The following is a 15,013-nucleotide window of genomic DNA, read 5'->3' as shown; positions in this document are numbered from 1 at the left end:
CTTCACAAGGAGTGGACTGAAGCTGGAGTCAGTGCATCAAGAGTCACCACGCTCAGACGTCTTCAGGAAAAGGGCTACCAAGCCACTTCTGAACCAGAAACAACGTCAGAAGTGTCTTACCTGGGCTAAGGAGAAAAATAACTGAACTGTTGCTCAGTGGTCCAAAGTCCTCTTTTCAGATGAAAGTAAATTTTGCTTTTCATTTGGAAATCAAGGTCTGAAGTCTGGAGGAAGAGTGGAGAGGCACAGAACCCAAGCTGCTTGAAGTCCAGTTTGAAGTTTCCACAGTCAGTGATGATTTGTGGTGCCGTGACGTCTGCTGGTGTTGGTCCATTGTGTTTTATCAAGTCCAGAGTCAATGCAGCCGTCTACCAGGAGATTTTGGAGCACTTTATGCTTCCATCTGCTGACAAGCTTTATGGAGATGCTGATTTCCTTTTCCAGCAGGACTTTAGCACCTGCCCACACTGACAAAACCACTTCCAACTGATTTGCTGACCATGATATCACTGTGCTTGATTGGCCAGCCAACATGCCTGACCTGAACCCCATATAGAATCAATGGGATATTTTCAAGAGAAAGATGAGAAACAGTCGATCCAACAATCCAGACGAGCTGAAGACTCAATAGTGCCTCATCAGTTCCACAGGCTGATCGCTTCCATGCCATTCCTCACCGATGCTGGAGTTTGTGCTAAAGGAGCCCCGAGTATTGAGTGCATAAATGAACATACTTTAAAGAACTTGAACTTTTCTGCTTTGCAAATCCTTTTTTTGATTGATCTTAAGAAATATTCTATTTTGAGATACTGATTTTTGACTTTCATGAGCTGTAAGGTCTAATCATCAAAATTAAAACAAAAAACTTTACATTTAATGAATCTAGAATATATGAAAGTGTCACTTTTTGAAACAAGTTACAAAATATAATGAACTTTTTCATGATATTCTAATTTTTTGAGATGCACCTGTATATACAGTATTATCAGGACTGGAGATAATTTAAATGTCAAGTTGTTTATTTTGCAAATCATATAGAGTCAAGAAACAACTGAAGATCGTGTTACTCTTGTGAATGAATCATGTCCATTACTTGAGTTTTTGTTGACAAAATATGGCAAGAAATTATTTTTTCAAACATTATTCTTTTATCAGCATAAACACAGATATATCCATAAATAAGTATTTCTACCTTCAAGAAATAATGTTAACTCACATTTCATTCCACTAAAAATTACAACTAAAACACTTTACAGATTTCTTCTTTTTTCTCCTCTTTTTGCTATAACCATCATGGCTGTTCCATTTCCTCCAGATGAACAGATTTTTCAGAAGCCATTCGTGTTTTAAACAATATGCAATAAGAGTTATAAATAAAAATTGGAGAATAGACATCTTGAGACAGACACTTCTCAACTTGTGGCATTGGACATTTCTTTAAAATTCAACACATGAAATGTGTTCGGTTTTAGATTATAATTAATAATAGAGCAATAACAATGTTTTTTTGTTTTATGCTGTACAAAACATTGTGGCACTAATGTCTATATGAAATGACACTTCTCATGGCAGCTAGGCTGAAAATTAAATCATATTGGCCAAATACATAAAAACATTTGGGCAACCCTTTATAATTACTTTCATGACTATAACAAGTCCATAACGGACCGTATTAAATAAGCATATAATGTTTAACAGAATGTTAATTTATAAGGCCCATTAGTGGTATAATCATCTTAGAAGTGATTCAGAAATCAATTCAATTTATAAATTAAACAAAATAGGCAATTGATTACTCTATTTCATAATTGCCATTATTTCAATATTGCACTTGCATAATTTTTATAATTTAAAAAAAAAATATATATATAATAATTTTGATTTTTTTGATAATCCACATGATCATGAATCACGAGTGATTGACTTCATACTTGAATGTACATGAACTGGTCTGTTAAGTATTATATGCCATTTGTCATTAATGAATGTTATTATAAAGTGATTCCCACATTGGATCAGTTTACTTTAGTGTCTATTTTCAAATAGCCATGTACTAATGGATAATATATATGGCATTGAAATTTTGGATTGGTGGGAGACGAAGAGAAAATAACAAAACATATAGAGACACTGTCCTAGACAAACACTTTCATGGCTTTCTGACAACTACAATGAATAAACTAAAGCATTTGAAGAGATTTTGAAATGAAAACTCAATTCAACCCACTTCATTTTTTCTTTCACCAACATTTCTGACCAGCAGTACCTTATCGACACATTTTTTTCCCTGCAAAAAGCATTAAAATATTTATATTTCAAATTACAGTCCTTTTTATAATTATTCATCAAGAATAAAAACATACAAAAATGTGTTTTGACAGTATTTTACACAATCATATTTTAAAAACTGTATAAATATGAAAACATTTAAACTCAATTCCACATCAGCTCATAATCCAGTAGAAGAGTTTTGCACCAAATATATGAGAGATCAATATTAAGTGCATATCCAGCTCTGGCTTGGGTTTCTGCACCTCTTGGCAAACATCCTGTCAGATTTAGTCTGTACGTCAAGTAATGGATATTTCGATGGCTGTTGAATGCCTGTTTTGTTGTATCTAGTGCTTGGACTTGTAGTGCAATGAGTCACAGTGAGGCGTCAGACATTGGCACCAGATAATAACCGATAGCTTCCTTATGTATCTTGCATCTTCCTCATGCCAAAGCTGAAATCATCACACGTTCAGTAGATGTTGATCTCTGTGGCTCGTGCTGTCGTCCATCTTCAGGTCACCTCGGTGAGGGTCTCTTGTGGGATCCTCTGTGCCAATGCAATAATGGCAATGTCAAACATTTCTTGATGTGCTCCAGTTCGGCCTGCATACGATCTCTCTTCAGCGCCAGGTTGTGCTTCTGTGCCATTAGGTCCTAATTATGGGGGAAAGAGAGAAAAAATACATTGTTTAAACAATATTTACTCACTATTTATAATATTTAGTTCACAAAATAACCCATTGAAAATCGGTAGGTTTCAAAGCTGACACAAGAGGGAGCTAATGCTGCTGTGAATGTGATTGTAAACAAAGCCAAATGTCGGTCAATTGTATGTTTCCCGTTCAACGACGTACAGTGGGGCAAATAAGTATTTGATACACTGCCGATTTTTCAAGTTTTCCCACTTACAAAGAATGGAGATCTGTAATTTTCATCATAGGTACACCTCAACTGTGAGAGACAGAATATAAAAAAAAATCCAGAAAATCACATTGTATGATTTTTGAATAATTAATTTCCATTTTATTGCATGAAATAAGTATTTTATACAATAGAAAAATGGAACTTAATATTTGGTACAGAAACCTTTGTTTACAATTACAGAGGTCAGATGTTTCCTGTAGTTCTTGACCAGGTTTGCACACACTGCAGCAGGGATTTTGGCCCACTCCTCCATACAGGTCTTCTCCAGATCTTTCAGGTTTTGGGGCTGTCGCTGGGCAACACGGAGTTTCAGCTCCCTCCATAGATTTTCTATTGGGTTCAGGTCTGGAGACTGGCTAGGCCACTCCAGGACCTTGAAATGCTTCTTACAGAGCCACTCCTTAGTTGCCCTTGCTGTGTGTTTGGGGTCATTGCCATGCTGGAAGACCCAGCCACGACCCATCTTCAATGCTCTTACTGAGGGAAGGAGGTTGTTGCCCAAAATCTCATGATACATGGCCCCATCCATCCTCCCCTCAATACGGTGCAGTCGTCCTGTCCCCTTTGCAGAAAAGCACCCCCAAAGCATGATGTTTCCACCCCCATGCTTCACGGTTGGGATGATGTTCTTGGGATTGTACTCATCCTTCTTCTTCCTCCAAACACGGCGAGTGGAGTTTATACCAAAAAGTTCTATTTTGGTCTCATCTGACCACATGACCTTCTCCCATGCCTCCTCTGGATCATCCAGATGGTCTTTGGCAAACTTCAGACAGGCCTGGACATGTGCTGTCTTGAGCAGGGGGACCTTGCACACGCTGCAGGATTTTAATCCATGACGGTGTAGTGTGTTACTAATGGTAACCTTTGAGACTGTGGTCCCAGCTCTCTTCAGGTCATTGACCAGGTCCTCCCGTGTAGTTCTAGGCTGATCCCTCACCTTTCTCAGGATCATTGATACTCCACGAGGCGAGATCTTGCATGGAGCCCCAGCCCGAGGGATATTAACAGTCATCTTGAATTTCTTCCATTTTCTAATAGTTGTGCCAACAGTTCTTGCCTTCTCACCAAGCTGTTTGCCTATTGTCGTGTAGCCCATCCCAGCCTTGTGCAGGTCTACAATTCTAGTGTCCTTAGCTCTTTGGTCCTGCCCATAGTGGAGAGGTTGGAGTCTGATTGATTCAGTGTGTGAACAGGTGTCTTTTATACAGGTAACAAGTTCAAACAGGTACAATTGATACAGGTAATGAGTGGAGGATAGGAGGGCTTCTTAAAGACAAACTAACAGATCTGTGAGAGCCAGAATTCTTGCTGGTTGGTAGGTGATCAAATACTTATTTCATGCAATAAAATGGAAGTTAATTATTTAAAAATCATACAATGTGATTTTCTGGATTTTTTAAATATTCTGTCTGTCACAGTTGAGGTGTACCTACGATGAAAATCTCTCCATTCTTTGTAAGTGGGAACACTTAAAAAATCGGCAGTGTATCAAATACTTATTTGCCCCACTGTATAGTAATTCACTGCTTAACCACAATTCAATGGATCTCTGGAGAAACTAACTAGCTAATTATGACTGTTTCTTGAAACCGTAGTAACTTTGTCACAGTCAATCGATTAAATATAGAAATTATGACGATGAGGAATCGTATTGTAGTAAGCATTTTTTCTTTTAAATTTAATTTAAATCATTACTCAAGTCATTTCACAATTCCCTCCATAGCATTTAACATTTTTTATAAATGAGCAAATATTCAGAAAGATGCTGAATAATTTAAATATTATAAATTATATAAATGATATTTATAATGATAGTATTTACATTAAATACAGTCATGGCCAAAAATATCGGCACCCTTGGTAAATATGATGAAAGAAGGCTGTGAAAATTAATCTGCATTGTTAATCCTTTTGATCTTTTATTTAAAAAAATTCACAAAAATCTAACCTTTCATTGGATAATAAGAATTTAAAATGGGAGGAAATATCATTATGAAATAAATGTTTTCCTCTAATACACATTGGACACAATTAACGGCACCCTTTTATTCAATACTTTTTGAAACCTCCATTTGCCAGTTTAACAGCTCTAAATGTTCTCCTATAATGTCTGATGAGGTTAGAGAACACCTGACAAGAGATCAGAGACCATTCCTTCATCCAGAATCACTCCAGATCCTTTATTCACAGCTCTGTGTTGGTGCTTCTTCTCTTCAGTTCACCTTACTCATTTTCTCGGTGTGTGGCCAAGTATGGTGACCCATACTCAGAATTTGTGCTCTGCATTTAACCCATCCAAGTGTACACACAGTAGTGAACATACACCCGGAGCAGTGGGCAGTCAATGCTGCAGCACCCGGGGAGCAGTTGGGGGTTCAGTGCCTTGCTCAAGGGTCTCACCTCAGTCGTGGTATTGAGGGTGGAGAGAGTGTTGGTTATTCACTCCCCCACCTACAATCCCTGCCGGACCTGAGACTCGAACCCACGACCTTCAGGTTACAACTCCAACTCTCTATCCATTAGGCTACGACTGCCCATTTTGCACATGGGGTACTTTTTCTCCCTGTGTTCACCAAACCCATCTTGAGTGTTTTCTGCTAAAAAGCTCATTTTTTTAGTTTCATCTGACCATAGAAGCCAGTCCCATTTGAAGTTCCAGTCGTGTCTGATAACTGAATATGCTAGAGTTTGTTTATGGATGAGCGAGGATAATTTTTCTTGAAACCCTCCCGAACAACATGTGGCGATGTAGGTGCTGTTTGACCATTTTTTTAAAGGTTTTCTGACCCCGAGACTCAACTATTTTCTGTAATTCTCCAGCTGTGGTCCTTGGAGAGTCTTTGGCCACTCATACTCTACTTCTCACTGTGCATTAGGACGATATTTATTTATTTATTTAGTCATTTAGCAGACGCTTTTATCCAATGAGGACATAAGAAGCAATCAAAACCAACAAAAGAGCGACAACGTGCAAGTGCTATTACAAGTCACAGTTAGCCTAACGCAGTACAGATAAATATTATTATTAATAATTTGTATTTATTTATTTTTAATAAAAAGACATAGATAAAATAAAATTAGAATGGAGAGTGCTAGAGTTAGAGGGTCAAGTAAAGATGGAACAGATGAGTTTTTAGCCGTTTCTTGAAGATGGGTAAGGATTCGGCTACACGGATCGAGTTGGGCAGGTCATTCCACCAGATGGGAACAGTTAATGAAAAAGTCTGTGAAAGTGTTTTTGTGTGTCTTTGGGATGGTACAATAATGCGTCGTTCACTTGAAGAACGCAAGCTTCTAGAGGGCATATAAGTCTGAATTAATGAATTTAGGTAAAGGGGAGCAGAGCCAGTGGTGGTTCTGTAGGCAAACATTAATGCCTTGAATTTAATGCGAGCAGCTATTGGTAACCAGTGCAAATTGATGAACAGAGGCGTGACGTGCTTTTTTTCGGCTCATTAAAGATTAATCTTGCAGCAGCATTTTGGATTAATTGTAGAGGTTTAATAGAATTGGCTGGAAGAATTATATAGACACATAGAATTATATGTGATATAGACACACGTCCTCTTCCAGGCAGTTTCATAACATTTTCTGTTGATTGGAAATTCTTAATTATTGCCCTGATGGTGGAAATGGGAATTTTCACTGCTCTAGCTCTTTTCTTAAAGCCACTTCACTAATTTGTGAAGCTCAATTATCTTTTGCTGCACATCAGAAATATATTCTTTGGTTTTTCTCATTGTGATGGATGATTAAGGGAATTTGGGCTTTGTTTTCCCACCTATTTATATTTCTGTGAAACAGTAAACCATGGCTGGATAATTTCATGTTCATATTCACCCTGGAGTGCTCAAAATTGTGAATATGAATTGGAATATACTTCAGAGATATTTTACTCATAAGAATTTCTAGGGGTGCCAATAATTGTGTCCAACGTGTATTTGAGAAAAATATTTATTTCATAATGATATTTCCCCCCATTTTAAATTCTTATTATCCAATAAAAGGTTAGATTTTTGTGAATTTCTTAAATAAAAGATCAAAAGGATTAAAAATGCAGATTAATTTTCACAGCCTTCTTTGGTCATATTTACCATATATACATATATATATATTCTTAAAAACTATGATGAAAAATCTGAGGTATAACAATGGAAATGATTTTAAATTAATTAAAATACTCAATGGATCAGCCACAAGATATAATCAACGGGTGTGAAGAAATGTTTACTGCCATTTTCTGTGTAATAATAATAATAAAACATAAAAATATAATAATCTTTTAAAAAATAAAACAAAATATACATACAGAATATATTCTTACCCTCATGCTATGAGAAAGCTGTTCGGCTGTGAGAGTGAGATTGTAATGCTGCGTCTCCAGACGTCTACACTCGCTCTGGAGAACCTGCTGCTCGATACTTTTCTCTGAAAGAGAGACAGACAGGAAAAAGAGAGAGAGAGAGGTGAGCAATACAGTATAATCAGTGGTCGGCAACAGGCGGCCCACGGGCCAAAACTGGCCCACCAGCAATAATATCTGGCCCGCGCCCACAGCCAGATTATTTTGATAACGGCTGGTTCTGAAATAGATATGTCATGACAGCAACAGTTACAATCAGAGTATGTGAGTGGAGCGCGAGTGGAGCGGTGTGATTCTGACTGCAACGAGGAGCAGATTTTTTTAAAAGTCGGAGCGTCGTGGTTTTCACTCGCTCCATGAGCACTCCACCACCACTCCATCCCGAGTACAATTCATGCCAACGGCCTGTAATATAACTGCATATTTAGCAAGAATTCACATGTTAAACATATTTAGCTAGCTAGATAGAAAAGGATCACTCAAATCAGAAAGAATTTGAAGGCTATGATGACTGCAGTGGACATGAGCGGTTATATAAGTTATATTTCTCAAGGAATTTATTTGTTCCTTCTGAATATTTTCAACTGATTTCAGTCAGTCACAGGCAAGTCTGGTTGCATTTTTCATTCATTCATATTTAAAATTATCCTTTGACTATGCTCTGGCCCGCCATCTAGTGGTGAAATATTTTTTTGTCCTGATGCCAAACTTACTTGCTGACCCCTGCTATAATCATACAGCAGAAAACAAACATTCACTTTGAAAAGCCAATATTCCACGTTCACGTTTACCATTGTTTGTAGAATTTTCATCTGGCTAATGTCTGTTCTGTCATCATTTACCCGACCTAAAGTTGTTCCAAACCTGTATGCGTTTCTGTCTTCTGTTGAGCACAAAAGAAGGTATTTTGAAGAATGTAACCAGTTTTTGGTCCCCATTGACTTCCATAGTATTTTTTTTTACAGCACTATAGAAGTCAATGGGGACCATCAATTGTTTGTTTACCAACATTCTTCAAAATATCTTCTTTTGTGCTAAACAAAATTCAGAAACTCATACAGGTTCGAAACAACTTGACCAAAGTCCACAATGTTCAATTTTTATCCATCAACGTACCCTCCATGTAATCCTCGTATGCCTCAAATATCGATTCAATCCCTTTCCACCTGGGACCGAACGATTCCTCTTTCTCATCTTCATCCGAACTGATGCCCTCCTCGGCTGAGAGGTCGTTCCTCACGCCCGGAGACTCTCGTTGGGCTGATATATGGCAGGAGTGGCCATTGCTCTGTCCATTCGGGAGTCTGTTTACCGCTCTCTGGAGGCCTGGAGGTGGAAGCGCAGGAGGCTCAAACTGCTCACTCGCTCCACCTGTTGGGATACAAACGCAAAAAACATTAAGCAAAATGTCTCTGGTTGTATTTCTCAAATTTGACGGTAGAGGGAGCCATCGTCACCTTTCAGTTTCTGCTGGGATGCTTGAGTGGACTGCAGCACGGACTGGTGGAAGTGCTGTGCGAACTCCTCAGAGTTTATTCTCTCCCAGACAGGGAGTTTGGGCGGCGGGTCTTTGGGTCGGCCGAGGGGCTGCGGAGCGCTGGCCTGCAGGCTCGGCCCTCTTCTGCTCGGGGACGTCAGGTTGGGTTGGCCTTGAGGGTGGAGAGGAGCCAGTGGCGGTGGGTCTAGAGGCGGGTGAGGGTTTTCGGGCGAGTGATTTTGGGGTTCAGGGTGAACATTACCGACTGACTGATTGAGATGCGGGACAGCTGCATGATGGGAGAAAGCAGAGATCAGGACTAAAGGTCCTTGCACACTGAGTCCGAAATTTTCATATGAGTTTTTTCAGTTTATCGTATGCGGCATCCTTTCCTATCAAAATGCATGCTACGGATACGAAAACGCAGAAAACTGAACCTGGTCCTTTTATTTATTTTTTATGACGGACGAAAGTTTCGGAGGCAGTGTGTAAACGTGACTGACACCATGTGAGGACGTATTTATTTTTAGCGTGAGCATTTCAGACGAGAATTTCGGACTCTGCAAAGATCTTAACACCAAAACTCGATCGTTTATTTAAAGCTGTATCTGAATGTGTTGTTCTTACCAGACACTGAAGCGGCTGGGCTGGAACAGGGCGCATCTGTGGCGTATCTGAGGGTGTCTAGAGTAACAGTCTTTTGTTTGATGGCTTCCAGCATGTCCAAGATCTTCTTATTCTCTGACATAAAAAAATTTATAAATAATAATTAATTGGACCACACTGTGTTTGTCAAATTGTGATGCACTCAGACTTTAAAACAAATCTGAATGATCAAAATTATTCTTGTGAAATATCTTATTCAATATAGCAGTTTTAATGAACTAATAATAATAAAAAAAATTACTCAAGCTGTATTCCCAGGAGTTCCTGCATGTTCCGTAAGATACTGAAAGTTATAAATATTCAAAATTATATATTAAATTAATTAAAATGTGTATATTTACATTTACATAAATTGTAAATGTTTACATGTTTTTTTATTTAACATTTTTATATTTATTTTATATTTATTTATTTATAATTACATTTCATAAAATGCTTGGTATTTTACTTTAAATTAGCAAAATAAATATTCAGTGCGTGTCTGTGTATTTATAATATTTTATTTATTTATAATATATAAAATATACATTATAATATTTACAGTCAATATTTATTTTATAATTAATTATATACATAGATGTTTATAAAAACATTATTATATTCACACACACATTTATATATATATTAACATTTCAATTAATTATACATTACATATTATATAATTATAAAAAAATATATTTATATTTTATAAGAAATGTATTTATTAATCATTTTATATTATTATAATTTAAATTTTACATGAAATAATTGTTATATTACTTATGTTTAAGTTTAAATGATTCGATAATTATTAAGTATAGTTCTCCAGCCTCTTCAGCACTGGTAGTGTGACTGTGACAGTATTCGGTGTGTGTGTGTGTGTATACGTACTATGTCTTTCTTCCTGACTGACGTGGCTGAGGCTGAAGATGCTGAGGAAGTGTTTCTTGTCGTCCAGTTCCTCCGTGCGGTCCATCTCCTCCGGGGTGAAGCGTGTGCTGAGCGGAGGATGAGGAGGAGACGGAGTCTTGCGTTTGCTTGGCATCGCTGAGGGTGAAGGGACTCGCTCCTGCAGCATCCTCCTCCTCTTCCTCCTCTTCATCTCCAGCAGCTCATTGCGCTTAGAGAGCGTCGTCAGTCCATACAAACACAGAAACTCTGTCTTCTGCAAAGAGAGAAACAGTGAATGTGAGAGTGCTATAAAATACTAGCTTTTCTGAGTATTGGGGTTTCTAGTATGACAGTAGCTGTTCATTCAGTAGTGTTCGCAGATGATGTCCTTAACTGATGAAATGTGTGACTGTACCTCTGTAGACACGTCCAGTTTGAGAGGAGGCTGCTGAGCGACTCTTCTCAGATGAGCTCGAACTTCCTCCTCATCGCTCTCATCATAAGAGTCGTCTAATTCATAGTAATATCCTGAAACAGGCAGAAGATTATTACAAAACAACTGAAAGACATGATATGGATGGATGGAGGAATATATTTGAGTACAGAGCAGATAAATATCAGTTACTACTGGATATTTCATTGTCCAGCTTATTTCCTCTATTCTGATATTAGATGACCTTTGCCATCATCTAATGCTCACGTATCTTTAAAATAACTAATAATTTAATAACACCGTTGTTACATGTAAGCTTTAGCTAATCTTAAAATGAATATTGACTTGTCTTTCTGTACAATACAAAAACTTAAATATAAACAAAATATATAAATGAAACATTTATAAATGTATATATTTTATAATCTATTTAAAAAAATAATAATAAATGATATCGATAAAAAAAGAAAATCTATAATACTGGCCAAAATAACTGATATGGTATTGTGAATTTATAAATATAGAAATACAACTTACAAATACTTTATACAAATTTTCAGCAAATCTTTATATATTATATTTTTATATTATATAATTTTACACATACATATAAGCTTTACGCATATTAAACAAGTAAATACACACACACACACACACACACACTTCATCTTCAGAAATCTTTTTCTGGCAAATAAATAAATAAATAAATACATATTTATACTTTCTCCACCTTCAGAACTCTGTCTGATAGATAAATAAATATTTTACTTCATTTTCAGAACTCTGTCCTATAAATAAACCAACTAATAAATATTTATACTTTCTCCACCTTCAGAACTCTGTCTGATAGATCAATTGATAGACATCTTAAGGAAGAAGCTGAAGTTTTGTTTAACAGTCTTATTTTCCACTCTGTACCTTTCTCTCTGGCTTCCCTGCGTTTCTTCTCCTCCAGGTCCAGCTTGCTGACAAGTCTCTTGTGCTGCTGGAGAGTCTGGTCGTACACCATCATGGGGTCGGTCTTGTCCAGAGCCGGCCCCTGGGGTGGCCTGCTGTCTGACTGGGAGGAGGCGGGCCTCTGCTGGCTTGGGCCGCTGACCCGCCTGACCTCCTCCTCTGGAGGTTTTGGTCTGCTGTGACCTGAGTAAGGGTGGATGTGGGGCAGAGGGCGGTCGGAGGGTGAGCGGAGGAGGGAGACGGGGTTCCAGAAGCTGCTGGGCGCAGGAGGAGAGGAGTGCTGGTCCCGAGGAAGAGGTTTGGGGGTGATGAGAGGTGGCGGAGCTCCCAGAGGTGGAGGTATGTCTCTGACACCCGCTCCAAACCTGAAACACACAAAACATTTCTACAGAGCACCACTAGAGGACAGCGTCATCACACGCGACGGGAAGAGACGGGTGTGCCATACTGACAAAATCATATCTGGATATTTTCTGGGATTTCTTTTGTGACCATAAATAGACGTTATTTTGCTGAGTGTGTTTTTGGTACATTGGTGGGTCTGAGCCTGTCATGGACAGACCTTATTCTTTAACACGGAAGTAAGCCTATGGATGAGACTTACGGTTCATTAGCCGCTATAGAGAAATAACGAGAAGAATTACAAAGTGCAGTAAACGGTAAAACTGTTTGCACTACAAACCAGTGTGTTCATAATTAAGATAATATAATAAAATAATATGGCAAGACACACCAATTTGCAATATCAAGCAGCAAAACGAGCGGTTTTGTACAGCTTAAAATAGCTGGACACAGATGAGGAGCTACACCCATAAAATTTACAAATGGATGCGCCCGCTCTAATGGGAAGAAAAAGGTGGATATGGGCAATTTTTTGGCCAACTTAAATCGATTTCAAAGTGATATTTTTACCTTTATGAGGACAATCTTTTTGCCATCTTAAATTGACTTTCAAGGTGTATTTTTAGCTTTATAAGGGCAATATTTATGAAACTTTAAAATGACTTCAAGGGACATTTTACGTTTACGAGGTTATTTACAGCTTATTTACCTTTGTTTACAAATTTTCTACTCTTTTTAGATGTATCCATTATCTTTGGTCAGTTTCATTTAATCAATGCATTGATTTAGAACAATAAAACACTATATAGACCAATCAAATAAAACATGATAGAAACAAAATCCATTTTCAACAGAAATACATTAAATAAATATAAATATATTTAAATATGAAGCTAAAACTGGCGGTAGATGACGGCAAGTGAGTCATTTATTCAACCGATTTGTTCAAACAGTTCATAATTTAGAAACAAAGCAGTTGTTATGAATGGATCATCGAATCATTGATTCGTTCAAAAACACAGATTCATTCAGGCATTAAGCACGCTGAGTTATATTAAACAAACTGTAACTCACAATATTAACTTGTTGAATTTGTAAATAATTTAATATCACATTTGCACTGATACTCAAGAAAAACATGCATTTTTGCCTCCATTATGTTGAATTTTGGGGTTATTCCAACAACAAGTGCTATATTATCATGATGATTCTATGTTTGGCTGGAGTTTTCCTTTAACACTGACCTGTGAATCTCTCTCTGATCTGCTGCTTCCTGCTGCTGAAACTCCTGGCCGTGTCTGTCCGCTCTTTCCACCTTCAGCGCTCTCTGACGGCCGAGCCATCTGTCCTCCTCCTGCCGCTGGAGCATCATGGGAGTGACCATGGGCCGGTGGCTCTTCCCATACTGCACACTTGAAGAGAAGCAGGGGCCTGAGGTTGAGATGGATGAAAGACCTCCTGAGGATGAGTATGGACCGGACTGAGGCGTGAACAGCGCCGTTTCTTTGGTTTTGTCTGTATGGAGAGATGACAGATGCATAGATGAATAAGCATGTTCTTCTCAAAGCGGAACAACTACAAATATTTCATTAATATGTAGTAAATATACTAGAAGGACCAAAATAGCAACGTCTTATATGATACATTAATATGAAGAAACACTGTTTGTCTTTAGTCTTTCTGTTTGTCTAAAGTATTATTTATATGATATTGTAGTACTTACTAAAAGATTTTATTTTTATATTTGCAGGGTTTTCTTTCAGTTTTAATTTTAATTCTAGTAATTGTATGTGCTTTTATTCTTTTAATATAAAAAATATTTGTAATGTTATTTTATGTAGCTTTAATTTATTTTTATTTCCTTTTTTACTAATTTCAGTATGTTCAGTTAGTTGCCAAGGCAACATTTCTAATTTCTTTTTAAGTTATTTATTTATTTATTTAGAATTTTCAAGTGTAAATATGAGTAATTTTGTTAAATGCATTTTTACTAATTTTCTAAACTATATTTCTCTTTAGCTTTATTTTATTTATTACAGTTTTAGTTTAATTCAGCTTAAATTTATTTATTTAGCTTATACATTTTTTTATTTTTATTATTATTAGCTTATAAATTTATCAGTTTTTGTTTTTTAAAAACGTTTTTCATCAGTGTACTTTTAACATTTCTATTTAAATTCTATTCTATCATTTCTATTTATTCTATTTTCTATTCTAAAGTTTTATTGGTTTTTCTATCTAATTAAAATTTAGATTTTATTTATCTATCAATTGACAAAATCTACTTTTAACAGTTTTCGTTTCAACAGTTTTCTGAACTGAATGGATCCGTCTGAATGAAACCATTTAAAAGTAGTTTATTTGTGTGCATGAGGGTGTTTTCATCATGAATCATGGGATTCACCTGAATGCTCTCATTCATCTGCTATTATACAATTATGGAGAGCAACCATCAAACCTTCTGACTTCAATGAGACGGCAGCCAAACCATGATTAACAGCTGCCATCCTTTGGGTTTCTCCAAACACAGACCCATCCAGATGCAGGAAAATAGGCTGATAGATAATTCATCAGACTATATTAATTACTGATTAGCCATGAGCGACGCAATCAGTTACTGAGGCTGCAGGTAATATGAGTTCAGAGAAATTAAACACACGAATAATGAACGTCAATCATCATTTAAATGTTGAATATTCATGAA

At 37.0% G+C, this 15,013-nt stretch overlaps 1 protein-coding gene across 1 annotated transcript in view; it reads right to left on the bottom strand.

The window, feature by feature from the left end:
• Positions 1-1,272: 1,272 nt before the first annotated feature.
• Positions 1,273-15,013, bottom strand: part of LOC306866641 (genetic suppressor element 1-like) — a 49,418-nt gene continuing 35,677 nt past the window's right edge. Inside the window, exons 8-16 of the mRNA XM_079411908.1 lie at positions 13,554-13,824; positions 11,929-12,332; positions 10,993-11,105; positions 10,578-10,851; positions 9,669-9,782; positions 9,022-9,330; positions 8,681-8,935; positions 7,526-7,629; positions 1,273-2,928 (exon numbers count right to left, since the gene is read on the bottom strand). Of these exons, the coding sequence (XP_079268034.1) occupies positions 2,791-2,928; positions 7,526-7,629; positions 8,681-8,935; positions 9,022-9,330; positions 9,669-9,782; positions 10,578-10,851; positions 10,993-11,105; positions 11,929-12,332; positions 13,554-13,824 (1,982 nt within the window). The 3' untranslated portion in view covers positions 1,273-2,790. The remainder of the gene's footprint in view (positions 2,929-7,525; positions 7,630-8,680; positions 8,936-9,021; positions 9,331-9,668; positions 9,783-10,577; positions 10,852-10,992; positions 11,106-11,928; positions 12,333-13,553; positions 13,825-15,013) is intronic.

This window comes from Barbus barbus (genome assembly GCF_936440315.1).
Source record: "Barbus barbus genome assembly, chromosome: 48".
Lineage (NCBI taxonomy): Eukaryota > Metazoa > Chordata > Actinopteri > Cypriniformes > Cyprinidae > Barbus > Barbus barbus.
Note: the sequence above shows the minus strand (reverse complement) of the source record. Positions and strands in the feature narration are given on the sequence as shown.